Source organism: Varanus komodoensis, unplaced genomic scaffold (genome assembly GCF_004798865.1).
Source record: "Varanus komodoensis strain SLA01 unplaced genomic scaffold, ASM479886v1 scaffold68, whole genome shotgun sequence".
Classification (NCBI taxonomy): domain Eukaryota; kingdom Metazoa; phylum Chordata; class Lepidosauria; order Squamata; family Varanidae; genus Varanus; species Varanus komodoensis.
The window spans coordinates 2,426,011-2,439,827 of record NW_025336321.1 but is presented as its reverse complement, the minus strand read 5'-3'; the positions used below and the strand labels follow the sequence as shown (position 1 = coordinate 2,439,827).

Sequence of the window (13,817 nt, the reverse complement as noted above, 5' to 3'; positions counted from 1 at the left end):
CTTTAAAATCCAATAAAAATAAGGCCAGGCAGAGAGCCCGGAAAGTTCCAAGAGATACCATGTTGAAGACCCCAGAGTTAAAATAATAGCAAATACCTCCTGTATATAATTGTTCTTTAAAGGAATTTATCCAAATCTAGATAAAACAACATTTCAAGACAAAATAAGAACATACGGTTCAACACTTTAGTTAACTAAGAACATGCAACAGTACCACTGGGTGGTTGAAGGGATTGTTTATATAATCTTTCTTCCCCTGCAAATTAAACAAACACATTTTAAGAAAGAAATATAAAATCTGCTAATGAGAAAGGTTTCATGTTTGTTTGCCCAGGCAAGTACCATATACAGAGAGGCTGGGTATGTTATCAGGGTCCATCTATGCAAGGTCAGTACACTCTATTGTGGGCTTCTTGTCATAGGATGGCCAGGTGTCCTCTTTTACAAAGGACAATTCTTTATTTCAAGGACTGGCCTATCCAATTTCAGCTTAATGATAATAACTCCTAAAAACTATAATTCTCAATTACCTCAACAGCAGGGTGAATAGGCAGGTAAATAAATCACCAGTTCAGTGTTCTATAGTATAATGAGGTGCACTGTATTTCTGTTTAAATTATAATGATCATTTCTAAACATGTATCTATACATAAAATTTGCACTCCAAATGGAATGGAAATCACTCCTTTCTGAAATTCTTACTTTTGGAGATTCAAAAGTGGCCACTCTATATCAGTCTTTAGAATTTCCTGACCAAGCCACCTCCAAGGAAATGCGCTCCTTGAGAAGGTACAGGTGCTTGTGCAATATCTCCTCAAATCTACTGAGTATGGATATTAAAAAGTCACAGGCTGGATATATCCCAAAGTGCAGGGAGGACTCTGCCATGCTATTATATTGAGGAACCTTTGTAGAAAGGCTAAATGAACATCCCAAACTGTAAAGAAATAGTCTGAATTCCTTCTTACATTTTAAACAAGAAAGAGCAGTTTGAAAACTGGTGCCCTGGGGCAGTGGCATATGGATCTCTTGGGCAGTCTGCTGCCTAGTGGAAAAGTCAAGTTCGCTGTTCTGTTTGCTTTTGTCGGGGTTGGGATAAGGGGGAGCACACTGAGTGTGGAGTCCCTAATTGTACAATGAGAGCAATAAAATAATGAGTCTTAGTACCACACACTAACTCAGGAAGCAAGTGGTTTAAGGTGATGTTTGTACATGACCAACAACTGATCTGTTCAGAATAAATGACAGCTGTAGCTGTTTTATGTGCACTGGCTTGTGGTGGCTGCATTAAGCTGGCGTGGTTTCTCCCCCTCTCCCACCCCACAAAAGACCCACAGGGTTGAAAAGCAGCTTAGTCGTGAAGGATTTTCAAGAAACATTTGTCATCTGCAGATACATTTAAGGCACTGTGGGTATCCCATGTGAAACTGTTTAGACTACTTTCAGTTAATTTTACTACCCAGCTAATGCTTAAAGAAAAGTTGAAAGCCTCGACTTGGCATTTTTATATGCCTGTTTTTGTCTATCTTGCTAAGCCAGCCCATATCTGTTCTGAAAGCACTTCCAATAGCCTGGCCTGTTTCCTCCACTGAGATAACTTATTGCAACATGGAGAACTCAAGATTGGGAGCAGAGCTGGCTTACACAGCATATCTGACAGAGATTGAAAAATTAGCGAGAGGAATGTGATGGGAGGGAAGAAAGAGGGGAGGTATGTGTGAATGACCAAGCACAGGATGAAGGACACTGAGGGGAAATGGATGGTAATGTGGGTTGGAAGAGGAGAAACAGGCGGCAGTGGGGAGAGTGGGAGGTTAGGCATGCACTTGGCACTCTGGTCAGCCATCTGCTATGTGGGGGGCAGGATGTAAGCAAGGATGTCAAAAAGAGAGAGAAGCCAAGACAGCCCTCCAGGAGCTCTTAAAGTAGCAGCTGCTGGCATTTCCCATGGAAGGTCATGTGCTTTTAAATCCCCAAAGTCTAGTTATCTCTGAGGAACAGGGCTAAGCAAGGTACCAATAATGTTGAACTGCATAGACAGGCACCCGATGATGTAAAAAGTTGAATTTGTAATGGAAGATTAGAAACAGTGCGTGTTTTGAGTGTGTGTGGGGTGGAGGGGAGGTGGAAAGTGTGGGATGGAGTCTATTGCTGGTCAAAATCTAAGCATACAGGCATTTCACCCAAGATCAGTGGTTAGATTTCTATCCAAGGTTCAAGAGTGAAGGGTCCCTTCTCCCCACATGTTGAAGTTAGGATAATGGCGACTGCATATCATTCATGTTCAAAAAAAATATTGAATCATTTTCAATTTGACATTTCTGTTATAAGCCACTCAGACAGGTCAATGATATTTATAAACACAGAGGTACTCTTTTTAAGGAATCAACTAGATTTTGAAATGTAGTAATAATTTTAAAAATATTCACATGATATTTCCAGTTTGTTCATGAAATGCCATCGAGCATGGCAAGTTAAATAGCAAATATTCCCAGTCATGGTGGCATGCCTGCCGAGGAGCTTGGATAGCCGGAGGTCTTGCACCCATCCTGTTGAGTGATCTGTGGGCAGCTGGATTGCTGTTGTGTGGATGTGCTGGACTAGATGGACCTTTGTTCTGATCCAGCATGGTTCTTCTTACGTTCTTATCCCAGAGTGTAGAGCATGGAATAATGGGCTCAAGTTACAGGAAGTCAAATTCTGGCTGAACATCAGGAAGCGCTTCCTAATTGTTACCACAATGCAACAATGGAATGAAACCTCTAGAGAGATTGTGAACTCTCCCACACAAAAGGCATTCAAGATGTAGTTGACAGCCATGTGAGAGAGATGGTTTAACTTGGAGTCCTGCACTGAGCAGAGGGTTGGACCCTTCTTGGCTCGGCTTCTTCCAATTACTGTTCTGGATTCTATGCTACCCCAAATCATTATTGCTGTTGCACTAGACTTGTGAGTGACATCATTTGTGGTTGATACAGGGAGATAAATAGGCTGTTCTGATCCAGTAGCTTGTTTAACATAAAACTGAAACAAACTACATAAGCCTTTTTTGATGCCATAATGAACCCTAAAGACAAACTTTAGCAAGCCACGTTCATTTTAATCCACTGCCTGTCAAAGATTGCCATACTGGACTAATTGTTTGACTCAGGGTAAACCATATTCATGTGCTCAAATTTTCTTTATATTAATGTATCAAATGATGCAAGCAGCACAGTGGGTTTATTACTACTATTGCTACTGCTACTACATTTTTTCAATCAAACTGCTGCTTTGTTTCTCCTCTTCAAATAGAAATACACACACTTTGGTTCAGTCATTTCTGATTGAAGGCATCAGGAAATGATCCATGGACAAGGTAGAGCCAAAACAACAACAACAACAACAACACCAGAATTGTAGCATAGGTGACTGCCCTCAAAAGAACATTCTAAACCAGGTGTATGTATGTTTGAAGTTTAAAGGAAGCACACAAATCATTCCAACAAGCTGATCAAGCTTTGTTCCTAGCAATCCAACATATTATGCTGTTCTTCGGTATTTTGCCAGCCTCCATCTTTACGCTCACAACATTCCTCCATATATACTCCATACATGCTCCAAGTAGGTTAGAATTACTGGTGGTAACAATAGGAAATTAATAAAAAATAAGGAGAAGGAAGACCATATAAATTACTTTGGGTTCCCTGCTCTTTACACCCAGTCCTAGAAATTGTGTTGCTTGTGCTGCGGCTTGTAGAGTTGTTCACTAGAACAATAATCTCTGCAAAGTATGATAGTTTACTGGTAATCATGACAATGGAAAAAGGATATTGAACATTTGCATGGTATATGGTAATCCCATTATTCTACCCTACACTGCAGCATACTTTCATCATGAAAAAAATAATAATGCATGTCATCCTTGGAATGCACTTCTCAGCAGATGCAACTGCCATCTTTTTCCCCCTACCTGAAATTAGAAAAGCAGGGTATAAGATGCCTTTTTATCCATGTGATCCAAAGCAGCAATGAATCAAATACTGATAATCATGTATATGCTTCCTATTGCAGATACAGACCCACGTGTATTAGAGAAACAAGAACTACAACAACCAACATATGTTGCTCTCAGTTACATTAATAGGTAAGATATTTTATATACAAATATGCACTTCTGTGGCTTTGAAAAGTGATATTTCACAAGGTAGGTCTTCCACTAAATTTCAAATATCTAGATGATTGAGAATGAAGTACATGTGGACAATACTGTACACTTCTGGTTAATATCCATAATTATGGAATTACATTAGTGATTATCAATAATGATCTTTAGACCATTATTCTTATCCATCTTTACAGTCTACATCTATAAACATTATTTTTGGCATGAGTTTCCTATGTGAAAGATGATGGCATTACTTCTAAAACAAGTATAGTTTAAAATGCTTTCACTGAATATGTTTACTTATTGCTATCATTTCCGTGGGGCTGAGCCGATTTGCAAAAAATCTGATGGTCTGACAGCAGTCCATTTTTTTCAAGGATTATACTTGAAGGTGAGCCAAACTTTGAATGCTGGTGGCAGAGAGTATTTGTTTTTGTGTTACTTTTAAGCAATTAATAAATCCAAGATGTTTCTGGGTACTGTTTGATAGATTCCTGCTATAGTTGCATCATAGGAACAAATAACCCTGTTGAATCAGGCTGAGTCAATGTAATTGAGCATCCTGTTTTCCAACTGTTTTTAGTGAGATCTCTCTAGGAGAATTACAAGAAACACGTTTTGTCCTTCAGGAATATGCTGCATTCAAGAGTTTCCACTTGCCTATGGTGGCTAAGAGCCATTGATGGTCCAATCCTCCATCAACGTGTGTAGTGTGTGATGAAAGTTAATTGAAGTAGTGACCATTATAGCATCTTGTGGCTGTGCATTTTATATATTAGTTATGTTTTGCGTGAAATCCTGGTTCAATGGAAACCCTGGTTTCTTGCTGCATGAACATGTACAGCAAGACCTGGGCTTATGTGCATGCACACACATATTTCCCTTCTTTTGTGCCTGTGAAGATTGGAAGCATTTAGATTTTAAACAAACCATATCAAAATTCAGGGAACTGAATTCTGACTGTGGTTAGTTAAGCAAGAATCCTTTTGAGCCTAGTCTGTTTTCGAATTATAGTATAAACATACCACATTTCTCAAAGTTCAGTTTCTACAATAAACTGTGATATAAAAAAGAGAAGAGGGAAGCAGGAAGTTTGTATACCCATACCACTAAAAGATCTGAGGCTCAGACTCACAAGACAAAAAAGAGTGCACAAACCTTCATATGCTAGTTTATAAATGGCCTAAAGTCAGTCAGTCCAGTCAGACTGTCTCTGAGTGTGTATGAGCATGCATGTGTGTGCATGCAAGTCTTTAAAAGACCCGGGCTCTTAAGAACACTGCAGTTGTAAAAGGAACACATGGATAAGGAAGAAGAGGGCAATCAATTTCAGAAAATTCTGAGGTAGAAAGATTGGTAGGAGAGCAGCAGGTGAAGTGCAAGTGAGCAAAAAGCCAGCTAGCCCGGGGGTCAAATGCAATTGCAAGCCCCTGTCCCTGTATTTCTGCAAGTGCCCATGGGGCAGCTGGGCTGCAGATTTGGGTCTGCATCTCCAAATGAAGAATTCTGGACTCCAGAACTAGTGGGCTGCCTCTTAACACAGGTGGTGCTGTATAAGGATCCCCGCTTGGAGAATGAGTGAGAAGGAAGCCCCTCAAAAAAAAGTTTCTCATCTGTTGCTCTGAAGACAAAATGTTATTCAGTGTGACACTAAAAAGCACATTTGACACAGCAGCCTTTGGAAGCGAAGGGCACAACCCTACGTATGTTTAGACAGGAAAAAGTGCTGCAGTGTCTGGCTGGCTGAGGAATGCTGGAAGTGGCAGTCTAAGACTGCATAGGATCACATCTAAGTGGGTCTGGACCTAGTCACACCTCAGTGGCAGACTGCCCGGGATGCCTTTGTATGCTGTCTTGAGTTAAATGATAGAAAAATGGAAGAAATATCAATGTAATTAAATGTATTTTAAATATTTAAGGCACTTTCGGTGCATATTCACATTTTAATTTAAGTCCAGGGCTACAGACCCCTCTCAAGTAGTTAACACATTTATGTAAGAGTAAAAAGCTTTACATTCTGCAAGCCCTAACAAAAGGATTGTATACACATAGCTATTTATTTCAGTGGATTAAAAATGCACAATTTTATTTCAGAAACAGCTTTTTGATATTTCTCTTCATGCACAGAAATCTGTGCAGTGAACCTCTTCTATATGAATGTCTGGGCTTTTTGTAAGCTCAGCTGTTTCAGGTAACCCATGTAAATTTAACTGACTGAATGCCTGTGGCCTATGCCAAACTTGAACATTGTTTGACATCCACCAAGTTCTGTATAACTTGTAAGCTTATGATTAAAAGCTGCACAGTATGAATGGAACTGATTGTTTTTGGCATTCAGGTAATAAAATATTTAGATTTGTTGGTTTCACAAACTTGCTATTTATCAGGAAAAGAGCCTTTATAGTCCTGAACATATGTTACATAGAAATGAGACTAAAATTAGGCCATATAAAATTCAGAAATTATAAATTGAATAAATATCAGAATGATTTTGTGGCCTTTCCCTGTTTTTCATATATTGCAGTCCTGCATTTTAGCAGCATAGAAGGGGTGTTGGTGGACTCCTTAATTTGTTAGCCATTTCCACTGTATGTTTACAGTTGTGTGAAATTTTAGGTCCAGATGGCTTTAACTTTATGTAATCTTCATGTATGCTAGAAGAAACCTTGGTATGGTACTTTGGATGAAACTTGCATAGCCAGAAATTTTGACTTTTTTCTTAGGAAAACCAAGGCATCTTATACAATCCTCTTCTCAATTCCAACAACCCTGTGAGGTAGGCTAGGCTGAGAATCATTGACCAGCCCAAAGTCACCAAGTGAGCTCCATGACCCAGCAGGGACTAGAACCCAGATCTCCCAAGTGTCTGTCCAACACTCTAAGCATTACACCTTCCTAGCTCTGCTGTAGATGTTCCTGGATGAAAGTGAGGGTGATATTGTATCCTTCCCTGGCAGCAAAATATCTTGGGACATTCCTGGTTAGAAAGGATGAGCAGATTGCTGACCTTGGTTGTCTTGTGACTTACTCCTGCCAGAGCAGCTGCATAGTTGCAGAATGATTTTCATGAAACCCATTTCAGGGCCAAATTAGATTCGATAATGGCAGATCCTGGCTGAGACATGGGTTGCTACCCAATTTCTATAAAGCTGGTTTAAAGTGTCCAGAAGCAAAAGATGAATGTGGGAGAGTACCAGATCATCTTCCTTCCTTCTCCTTTCTTCCTAGCTCTGTTCAGGCAGACAACAGGTGAACAGGTGAAGCCTGTTCAGGTAGCACCTCCTGCCCTTGCTGCCAATGATCATTCATTCAAAGGTACCAATATAACAGCGTTTAGTGATGCAGCTGCATGTAGGATCAGATGCCCTGGGAAAAGGACGGTCCCAGATCAGGGCCTAGACTTGGTCAGAATACGTGACTCCTAACAAGTGAGCACAGGAAGAAGTACTCTAACCCAGGGGTAGACCTCGCATTTTCTATGCATAGGTTCCAGGGTTCAATCTCTGTAGCCCTAAGTGATGCTGGAAAAGTCTGAGAAACTCATGGGTTATAATAAGTGTTTTTCATTAACAGGGTCGTCCTTCACTATATTCTTCTTTAGCAGTTTTTAATTGTTTAATGTTTCTTCCAATAAGATTTTATGGTTTTTATTGTATTGCTTTTATGTACTGTTGTGAACTGCCTGAGAACTTTGGCTATGGGGCAATATAGAAATTAAATGAATAAATTATAGGTGATTTTTATGAAAGAACTTGACATTTAAAAATGTAAGGCTTTGAGAACTTAGTATGTGATGCTTAAATAAGAACTGAAATGGTTCATTTTAAAACAAAAGCACAACTGAGGCTGTGAGGCCATCCTAGGAACAGCAGCAGGAGCAGCAACGAATAAGGTTCTTCTTTCCTGTAGATGAGGCCCCTTCAAATGTTATCTTTCCACTCTCTACAGAACTCTTTGTACCAGCACAATGGATCTTATCAATTAGTTTTGTTTTTTTAGCAAAAAGTTTCATGAATAAGTTTGTAGGTTTTATATTGCTCTCTCTTGGATGCACATCTTAATGGGGTTTGAGAGTATCATACAGATGAACTAGCAGGGTCACACAAGGTGGAATGGTCAAAGCTGAGACTTAAGTCTAAAATTCACCCACCCTCTTCAGGAGTAATAGTCATATCAGCAGGAAAGAATAGATATATTCTCTGATAGGAGTAGAGAAACTCCTGTAAGGCAGCTACTGAAAGTTGAAGTGGTAGTTGAAGGCAACATTAGTAGTGGATCTTTCACAGCTAGTGGCCATGAAGCTCACTCAAGCTAACACTTACGACTGTGCAGAAGAACACAGCGGTAAACCACTTCTGAATATTTCTACCTTGTAAACCCTATGATGAAACAACACAAAATGAAGCAAGAGATGGTCCTGAAAGACAGTGTTAGAAAAATTGTTTCATTAATGAAAAGCTGATGGGTTTTATATCAAGTCTAGATGTTCTAAGGAGGCTCCTTGCCTCTATTTATCAAGAAAAGTCCCATGGTTTATGTTGTGCAGATTTCAGTGTGTGATATCAGCAACTTGGTGGCTGCTTTATGAATGATCCAAAAAACTATATCCAATTTCTTGTGGGCAGGGGCCTCCACAGGGCAAGGACTTGCAGGGATATCTGTCCAAATGTGACCCTTCTTTTGAAATGCTTGGAAGACCACTTCTCAAGTGAGCTCTGTGCTTGCAAAAGAGTAAAAACAGATCTCTAGACTGGGATTAGTCTACCTGCAATCCAGTGTCTGACTGTACACATACTCCACTGATCTCAGATTATGTCTCATTGATGCATGGTACACATGTCCCATTGATCTCAGACTTGTGCCTCTGACCGGATTTGCCTGTAACACCAATTCATGGGTTGTGCAGAGTGAGCAGGTGTGCTGCCTCCCAGCCACTCACCTGTCCCACTTCGTATCCGCTTTCATAAATAACCGAGGAATTGTCCATTTCTGAGTTGTTTGATGCAGTGTGCAAACCCTCGTCTCTGGGTTGCTGAGAAATAAAAACCAAAGGTATTACCTGAACAGTGAACAACAAGTTCAAACTCTGGGTTGCTTGCCTCTCAGCAACCGAGAGTTGTAATTCATGAACTGGGCCAACAACTCTGCATTGAACTTGAAGTTGCTGTCTGCAAGGGGAATCCGGCCTTGTAAGTAAATATTTAATAATGCCAGTCATAGTATCTCTGTTTCTAAAATGTCTGTTAATGTAAGTTGCAATTGTGTTACATCAGTGTTGACAGCACTGGACAATTACACCCCAAATCACTTTGGATATGTGGATATGGGTGGTGTTGCAGTTCATTGCTTAGGATGAAGGAAACTTTCCACACTATAACTAAAGAAGAGCTGGGCTATGTAATTCAGAATTCAGAAATCTTTTCCATTTGTGTCTCAAGTGTTTGGAATTCTTCCCTATTACTGTATTACAAGTCCACAGGGACTCTTAAAACTGCTTATTCAGATTTTACTGTTTGGGATCTACAAGAGCTAGTTGCATTAAATTGTTTATTTGGAAAGGAACAAGAGAACTTTAAAGCATTTTAAAAATAACTACTTATTCAGTGATTGCAATAAAAGATCTAATTTTCTCTTAGTGCCATTAATCTTTTCAACATAAAATCATCAGTCTACTATGCAGAAGAGTCTTCTTCAACCAAGTACCCTCCAGATGTTTTGAATCACTCCCGGAATTTTTGACCACTAGCCATGCTGGCTTGGGCTGATGGGAGTTGAAGTTTGTTATGTGATGTGCTGTTTTTAGACCTGTGTATGAACTTGTGCACATTCCAGTAAGACCCACCTGTTTCTAGGAACTATGTAGACATTGGCAGTGGAGCATCTGCGGCTAAGAAGCTGATTCCCACCCAGATAGTGTTGAAGAGAATAGTGCCACAGTGGCACATTTACCGAGTTTTATAGAGATTCAGATTCACAAGCTGTTTTGGGATGAATTAACTGAGCAAATGGATTTGTTCACACTTACCCCAATTGGGGATGCTCCAGCCTTCACCAAGTTATGCCTTGTTAAGGAAATTAGCTGTATTCTTGGCAAAGCTGAACGTCAGGCCTAAAACAGCTTTTAAGATGGCAGGGAGTCTTCTCAAGGCCAGTAGCATACACGCACACATATAAAACAGGTTGGAGGCTATAATTTGTACTAAGAACCTCTAAGGACAATGTACCTGTTGCAATTCCTGGGCACAGGGGAAGGGAAAGGAAAACAGGAACCTTGGCTATGGGCAACAAGGCATCTGGCAAGCAAGGAGCCTTTTGATTTCAGTGGAGAGGATGCTAGTCCTTGGGTGATTCTTACTGCATGATCCCGTACTTCAGGGAGGAGGGACTTCAGGCTGCCCAAACCTGCAGATTCTTGTACAGTTCAGAGAAAGGTTGTGACATCACAACTGGACATGCTGCTACTTGCTCTGGGTCAAAGGCCAAGCTGGTCCTTCATCCCATATGACAAAAAGGGGGCTTGGTATCTCCATCCTGTTCACAAAAGATGGTCTACCTCACCAAAGAGTGCAACAATAAGACCATTTTCCAGGTTGATGACTATGAACTTTTCCAGGTATCATTCTAGGTACTCAGCACATTCACATTAGGAATTCTATCCTCTTGGGTCACTGGAGTGCCTCCACCCAATTTCCTCCAGTTCTTCCTCTCACTGTAGCCTCACTTTCCACACTCCTGGCCTTTCTTTGAAAACTGGCAGATGTAAGAGTTAATTTTTCCACAAAAGAAAGGATTAGAAGCTACCAAAAAACCAACCAGGAACTTGGCTTTATAGAGAGACAATGGACCTTTGTGGAAAAATGATGAGGTTAAGTGCAAACCTCATGAAATGAAAAAGTAGGCCATGTAGAACTTAGGAAACATTTGAGTTCAGTATTTGCTATACTAATGTGACATACTATTGGCACAAAGATCAGGTTATTACATTAGACTCATTTTAATTTAAAGAAGAAATAACATAGTCTTGAAATGTCAGCTCTTGAATCTGGAATGTGGGCAGAATCTTCTCATCTTTATTTTATAAAGCTGTCACATTAGGACTAAAAATCCTTGTATGCTATTAGCTGGCCCACTGAAAAAGGTGCAATATATATTGGAAAGTTACTGATACTCAGTTTGCTTCTCTTGATCTGATTTCTCTTTTCTCATGATCCCCTCTACTGATTGAATCAAACATATATAGGTTAATGGTTACTGGCTCCAGCCCTTGGCCTATGTGCAGGTGTCAGTCCCACCTCTACCCTTGAGGCTGTGGTTAGGGTGGGCATTTATGTATCACCAAAAAGGAAATGCATCATCAAAAGGGTGGGGGAAATATAGCATGGATGGGTAGAAAAATGCATGTGCTAATACACAGCTGCACATTTAGAAAAAAAAGTTTCTAAATACAGTGGTACCTTGACTCACAAACGCCTTGGGTCACGAACGCCTTGGGTCACGAACAAAAATTTTATGAAAATTTTGACTTGGGTCACGAACTCCACTTTGGGTGGCAACCAAGATTGCAGCCATCTCCCCAAGTGGCGAGATGGCCACAATCGCAGTCACGTTTGTGCAGGGAAGACATGCATGATCACGGCTGTGCTGTGCTGCGCCCATCTTTCTTGCAGGAGTGTGCCCGTGATCACACATGTTTTCCCTGTACAAACGCAACTGCGATCGTGGCCATCTTCCCACTCGGGGGAGGTGGGGAGATGGCAACGATCGTGCTGGTTGCGGGGGGTGGGGAGATGGCTGAGATTGCGCTCGTCTTTCCTGCAGGAGCCCACCCATGCCAGGGTTTCTTTGAGAAGCACCACCCCAACATAAATGTAACAGAGTGTTGAATCTGATTAACAATAACGTGGTCTCTCATTTCTGGAGGGTTATGCAGCGCAGGAAAAAACAAGTGATTATAGACAGATTTTTCACCAAAATTGACCCTGCAGCTAAGAGACAAAGAGAGGAAATGCCTGAAAGAGATCTCCCCAATGTCCTTATGGAGGGGGACTGTCCCTCAAAACAATAATCTCCTCCCCACCTATGTTAGTGTTCTCCACTGTACAGTACTGTACAGTACTTTGTTACTTTGTTGTTCTTTGTCACTTTGTTTCAAAATTTCTGATTAAAAAAATAGTTACAGAAGGGATTAACCTTATTTACATTGAACTTTATGGGGAAATTTGACTTGGCTCCTGACCAAAAATTGGCTCACAACCACATTTGGAGGGGCCAGAATGGATTAACCTTATTTACCTTGAATCTTATGGGGAAATTTGACTTGGGTCACAACAAATTTGGGTCACAACCAGAGTTCGTGAGCCAAGGTACCACTGTACAGTGCATCTTGCTATGCAGGGGACCAACAGTTGGATCATAGTCCGTTGATTTCAACAGGCTTGTACTAATTCTCCATCCAATCTGTGTGCAGGCTGATTCAGGCTGATAACTTGGTGCCTACTAATGGTAGGCAAGAAAAATGCATGTGCTAATACACAGCTGCACATTTAATACACAGCTGCACAAACTCCCTGATTTTCTTTATTTAAGCCAAAATTGGACAGTACAACCATGAAATAGAGGGGGCCTTCTGTTGGAGGATTCCCAGCTTTTGAAACCAAGGACTCATGACTCATTCTAGCTTTAGGCTGAAGGTTGGAACAAGCCCTATAATTCTGGCAGTAAGAATAAGTGTATCGGGCCTGACTGGGAACCCTGATGCAGTCATGAGGCCCAACTGCACATACAGCAGTAGTCATATAGGTCCTGTTTGGAACAGTACCTGCATGTTGGAGTGGGACCAACTGATGGTATCTCACTTCTTCTGTGAATTGACTGAAAACATAGTGAGCTTAATAAGAAAAGGGCTACAGGGTAGTGGTTTTCATATCAGTGGCAGTATGCGAGGGTGCGACAGCAGGCGAGGGCTACTCCCTTCACGCCCTACTTTCTGGGAACATCCAGCTGGCCCCTGGGAGACAGTGTGATGGAGCGGTTCGAGTGCTGATCTTTGACTGGGGGAGAGCCAGGTTCACGTCCCCACTCAACCATGAAGCCCACTGGTGATGGCAGGGCAGTTCTTTTCTCTCTGCCTAACTGACTGCACAAGATTTTTGTTGTGATAAAAAGGCAGAGGAAAACCATGTGCACTGCTTTTTGCACCTTGGAAAAAAGACTGAAAATTAATCATTTGGTCTCATCTAGCAGGGCTCTTCTTAAATTCTCTGTGTGACAACCCAAATGGTAATTAATTAATTAATTAATTAATTAATTAATAAAAAGTAGACCTTGGGGAACTGGCTGTTGTGGAGAGTGAGTGTGCAATGAAACAATACAAATTTTTCAAGCAACAGATTGGAAGAGAGCAAAACATCAGTTTCAACCTATGGATACAAGATAGAGCCACTCACCTGTGGAACAGGTGCACAGGTATGCATTAGAAAGGAAGGTGAGACTTTCCAAGACCTTGTGGGACAATGCAGTACAGCAGGGTAACCTCCCACTTCACCAAGGCTTCTCTTTCTGGATTCTTTGCAGGATTATCATTGCATCCTTTGCGTGTTTGTTTCTCAAGAGTTTTTCCCCCTCTGGCTTTTCATCTATCCCATTACACAAACACAAGGTGGTGCTATGG

At 40.9% G+C, this 13,817-nt stretch overlaps 1 protein-coding gene across 1 annotated transcript in view; it reads left to right on the top strand.

Moving 5' to 3' along the window:
* JAZF1 (JAZF zinc finger 1) overlaps window positions 1-13,817 on the top strand; it is a 129,750-nt gene that overhangs the window by 68,965 nt on the left and 46,968 nt on the right. Inside the window, exon 2 of the mRNA XM_044450652.1 lies at window positions 4,054-4,126. Within this exon, the coding sequence (XP_044306587.1) occupies window positions 4,054-4,126 (73 nt within the window). The remainder of the gene's footprint in view (window positions 1-4,053; window positions 4,127-13,817) is intronic.